This window comes from Chenopodium album, chromosome 8 (assembly GCF_948465745.1).
Source record: "Chenopodium album chromosome 8, dcCheAlbu1.1, whole genome shotgun sequence".
In the NCBI taxonomy this organism is placed as follows: Eukaryota; Viridiplantae; Streptophyta; class Magnoliopsida; order Caryophyllales; family Amaranthaceae; genus Chenopodium; species Chenopodium album.
Window position 1 is genome coordinate 70,248,118 of NC_137841.1, and position 5,550 is coordinate 70,253,667.

A 5,550-nucleotide genomic window follows, 5' to 3' on the forward strand; every position below is an offset into this window, starting at 1 on the left:
TAATTAATACAATATATATGGTCAATATAATGCATGCAAACAGTAGAGTACAAAAAGTAAAAATAAAACTTGTATTTGAATATGGGATTGGAGGCTGTTATACTTTTTTATTGTAAAAAAAAAAACACCTCAAAATTTGCCCTGTAAATAAACAAATTAAGACTTTCCAAACCCTAATTCAACACGGTTAATAATTTTTTTTAAAAAAAATAAAAATAAAATAAAAAATAAAAGGACGAAAACTTAGTAACTCTCTATTAAGAAACTAAAAAGAAAACAAAAACAGAGTTTCCTATTCAGAATTCCCTCTATCCTAGTAGAATGAGTTCAAACATTGTAACAATACTATCGAATTCGTAACTCAATACCAGATGTATAGATAGTCCAATACAGAAGTTACAACTTGTAAATGAACCAAACTATATACAACAATGTTAACAATGTCAGAATTTTCGCAGCAGCCAATCTTCGCAGTTTGCACTAACAATTCTCAGCATGATTTAAGTTCAATCCCAATGCTCAGCAGCGTTCGAGCAGACTCTAATACTTTATCTGCACCAGCTTCCGAAGCCTTCTCTTCTCCAAGGTCACTATCCATATCTTTGGGCCGCTCTTCAACAGCTCCAGGGGGTTGAGATTTAATGTCTGTTTTGTCCAACTGCTCTTCAGAGGATCCTTGGGATTGAGATTTAATTTCTGTTTTGTCTAATCGCTCTTCAGATGATCCACGAGATTGAGGTTTGATTTCTGTTTTGTGTAACAGCATGTTTGCACCAGAAGCCGTAGCATTAGCTGAGGCAACATAATATTGCCTCTTGGGAATAGGAACATCATGGTCATGTTGGCCTTCATAAGTTACTACGATTGCTGTTGAGTTGTCGGTTGCCCTCTCAACATGCTTGCGGACAGGACAGCCAGCAGATGAGCACCTATAATAGCTCCTGAAATGTGTTCCAATGTGGTAACATCAGAGAGAAGTAAACATAATTAGTACTTTGTGAAAGAAACATATCTTCCTCGATTAATAACTAAGCTTCAAGGCCTTCAACCACTTTGGTTTAATAATATCAACAGAAGCTAATAAGTTTCAGACTTTAGTGTTCATATTGATGATACACAAAGAACAAAGGGAAAAGGCAAATATGTCAAAACAATCTTCTATGGAAAAGTTCTTCAGATATTACTATCCATGGGGCACTAATAATTGAAAACACAGTAACAAAGGAAATAGGACACCTTTTAAAAAAGGAAGAAAAAACGTTGTTTATAATTATAGGTTAAATATAATTATTAGTGTATAAACTCCTCAAGTCTAGCATCAAAAATTCAAATTTATAGCTAAAAAAGATCATTAAAAAGATCAAATATGTGTTGAGTCAAGGTCTATGAGAAGAACTATTAAGTAAAATCCAGTATACTATAGGATAATTCTCTATATCAAAGTTTTAGGGAGTTTCCATAAATGTCTAAGAAATTAGAAAATGTAATCAATGCAATTAGCCTACTCGTAGCAGGCAACAAATATAACAGATAAATCTGATGTTTAATCTTGATATCCTATAGCACTGTTTGATGATTTAATCTCTCAAGATTTCATTTCTTTTACAAAATAGAAGAATTGTTAATAAGTTTGTCACTTCTCAATGAACTCAGTCTTGTTGATAAGGAAGAAATACATCAAAGCTTTTGGGGACAATGTTTCAACATGTGGTATATTAGCTGGGATGTAAAGTATTAAAACAGAACAGCATACCTAGGATTTGGATTTCCTTTAACCATCTTTTGCCCATACTTGCGCCACCGGTACCCATCATTAAGCATTCCACCACCCTCAGCCTCATGCGTTACAATTTTAGGATCCTTGAAAGTCCGGTATACTGGTTCTGAGCATGCCTTACCCCTTTCTTTTATCCTGCACATTACATACAAGGTAACATTGAGAATATACTTCTACAAAAAATTCCTCAGGTAATCATAAGAAAGCTTAAATTAACAGAATACCTTCGTTTCTTCAATGGGGCAACATCAAGCACTTTCATGGGATCAATCATAACATGTTCACTAGGAGTTTCAGATCTCAATCCACTATGATCTTCTACTACTGGCACTATTGCAAGTTCACTCTTAGGTCTGATCAGGTCAAGCAAATAGACATAATACAGAACTTGTCAGTAACAGGAAAAAACATCAATGTATACAAGTATCACATGAATTTTGATCACATAGACACATGGGCGTGCAGACATACACACATATACGCCAATTTACACAGAAAGCACGATACTTAAACCAGATATTCATAATTAAACCACCTACATGTTAGTTTCCTCTCAACATTATACCAACTACCTATACTTTCTCATTGAGAAGACGAAGATTGCCCCAGTTTGTAAGGCTTGATAATCTATAAGGGATTTTTTTATTGAAAGAGTTTTTTTTTTTTTTTTTTTTTTTTGGGAGGGGGGGATCGGTGGTTGAAGATAGAATTAATATAACAAATGGGTGGTTAAATTAAGATTAAGAAAAAGAAGTGAGTTTGTGAAAGGCATAAAGAAAGAGGGTTCCTAGACAAATTTCTCAAAAAAATAGCAATTCCATAATAAGATAAAGCTTGCCTTGGGGTAGTATCAACTGACTCAATGTGCTTCTCCTCAGCATCTCTTGATGGTGTTTCAGCTGCACATTTCAGGTTGCTATCCAGACATTCATGACTCGAAGGTACCAATTGTTTAAGTTCTTGCTCACATGCAAGCAAATTAGGAGAATCGAGACTTTGTATACTAGATTTGTTCAAAGCAAGAGGTGCATAATCCTTCTTACGGCTGGAACCCTTAAGAATTTGAGGAGGTTTATGATTATGTTCACCTTTATAAACAACATCAATTATTTTTCCAGATACGTCCAAATGCTGAACCTTCTTTTTGGCACAGCAAGATAGATCAGTGCATCGGTAATAGCTTCTAGAACTTCCAGAACTTTTCACCTGCTTCTGGCCATACTTCCTCCAGCTATAACCATCTGATATAGGTGTCTTTGGAGTTTCATCTGGAGAATTATCTGCATTGCAGGAGGAGTTCATTATCTTTATCTCAGGCTCTTCAACTTTATCCTTTGGGAAAGGTTTGATCAAAGGCTTTGAATCAGCAGCTTGAAGTTGCACCTCAGGATGAGCTTGAGCTGCTTTAGCAGTAACATTTGCCAAGGCTTCTTGATGAGACATCCCATATTGTCCCTATTATCCACAAAAGAAAGAATTCTGCTATTAATTACGAACCAATATATAAAAGTAGGATTATATTCAGGGCATACCACTATAAGGTCAAAAATAAGTCACTCAGCCATCATCACTATATAATGACTGCCGATTAATCATATGCCTGATGAGTTGCAGGGAGAAAACTAATAACAGAGGTAAAAGCTAATGAAATCAAATTGTAAGCTTAAAATTCAATATTACTAAATGCACAGCAAGGCAAAGTATATATTTTAAGCAAGTCACTATAGCAGACCCTATGCAACCACCAAATTAAAAGTACCATCTATCAATTGTATTATAGTATTTACATATCCAAATACAGGTTAGGACTTAGGATTTAGCAAGTCACATAGCATTAGACACCAAGACCTTGCACGATAAGCCTAAATGCAAGTATGTTATCGATCCTTACATTACCAGCCGATATCTAGAGTTTAGCTTTATTTAGAAATAATAATTGTGACATGAGAACTCCTAGTCTCCTAGCCCCCAAAATACACTGATGATTAGAGCATCCTTCTGCGGAACTTTTACTGCTACATATTTTCCTTGACTATTTTCAAGCTTCAGGTGCATCACTCACCTTTCGAACACTATCAAATAGAATTAACAGAAAATTTGTTAATTTTTCTTTACCATTTCGTTTGTTTAGATTTCATATTCAATGAGATAAAAGGGCAACTAATAACAATGAGTCAATGACATGCTTCTAAAGGGAACGGTCTATACTCCATGGCCAGTATACATATGCAATTGAATATCTTAAAAGTCACAATCCACCAGAAGTCCAAATGCATAAAAGAATCGGCCATTTGCAATACTATTTTTTTCATATTTGTGGTCAAAATCGAATATCCTAAGTGTCCACACCAGCATAACATTATCAAACACAAGTACAATTCGAATCAATAGATGCATATAGCATTGTTCATGGCCCAAAACTCTCACACAATCGATAACAGGATCCCAAAACTCTCACACAATCGATAACAGGATAAAAATAAATAAGTCCAAGGTTCAAGCCAAAAGATACTAATCTTACAACTAAAGCATAGTCACTTATACAAAAACAACAAATTAAGTAATACTAATCTGATTTAGATATCACTATTTGTCTATTCCTACAATCTATGTTACTGCAAGTCACAAACTGTGTTGAATACTCAAACACTTGGACATTGGTATGACACTCGGAAACTTCATCTTGTACCAAATCCATGCAACAATTTTCATAACTTGGTTGTAAAAACACTTGGACACATACCTGTATCGGAAAATTCCAACCAAGTCCAAGTAAATTAGCCTAAAATAGTAGTAAATATACATCTAACATATACATGTTCAAAGAGCAAATCTAAACAAATCTATCTAAGGTAATAGGAAATTGTCATTAATAAAGTGGCAAAACATCAACAATAACACAAACAATCAATAAACAAAAATTGAATTACCAAGTATAAATCAAAGCATGAACCCACAAAATTCATAAAGGTACAAATTATAATTATAACAATCTTTGACTATTAAAACAAAAACTAATTATAAAATTACCAAACAAATAAAATTTAAAATAAATAAATAAAGGGAAGTTAGAGAATTTACCTGAAAGTCAGTGGTTTTGACTGGAGGGTCAGAAGAAATGGCAGAATTAGCCGCCATAACAACCCCTTCTAAAAGCTTAGAAAAACTAGGATAATTGGATTTATCTTTTGAAGAAGATGAAGATACAGTTACAGAATTTGAATCAGATGAATTAATTTTGGTTTCAGAATTTAATTCTGGGTTAGTTTTTATCTGGGGTTTTGTTTCTGCCTCCATTGAAAAAAAAAAAAAAAAGCAGGGGAGAAATACAGGGGAAAGTGAGGAAATAAAGGGCAAAAAATACAGAGAAAAATTAAGAAAAAACAGAAAATGTGAAATTATGGAGAATAGTTTCGTGTTTGAAAAGAGAAATTTAGTTTGTGGGATTTTTTTTCTTCTTTAAAAAAACAAATATTGTTAGGAAATTGAGAGAGAGGGAACTGGAAAAAAGAGAGAGTGGGTTTTGTACTTTTGACTAGAGTTGACCAGGCGGTTGCTTTTGTGGGATGACATTGATTGAGGGAATACGTACACTACACAAATGTTGTGTGTCTACTCACTTGATAATTTTTCGTTTTGTAACCTATTTATCAATCTTCTTTGACCATATATTATCATTTACGACTTTACGTTAAGAAAATCACGGTTATGTTAGATCTTTAAAAGAATTGTTTCGTAATATAATTTCATAATACACGTATTAACTTTTTATA

The 5,550-nt window shown here is 33.7% G+C and overlaps 1 protein-coding gene across 1 annotated transcript; it reads right to left on the minus strand.

Annotated features, from left to right (window-relative positions):
- Nucleotides 1–233: 233 nt before the first annotated feature.
- LOC145556459 (putative WRKY transcription factor 32) lies at nt 234–5,217 on the minus strand. Its single transcript, XM_081618111.1, has 5 exons — nt 4,859–5,217; nt 2,616–3,232; nt 2,002–2,130; nt 1,754–1,912; nt 234–941 (listed from the first exon to the last, which is right to left on the minus strand). The coding sequence occupies exons 1-5, from the start codon at nt 5,072–5,074 to the stop codon at nt 491–493; spliced, it is 1,572 nt and encodes a 523-aa protein (XP_081474237.1). The 5' UTR covers nt 5,075–5,217; the 3' UTR covers nt 234–490.
- Nucleotides 5,218–5,550: the final 333 nt, after the last annotated feature.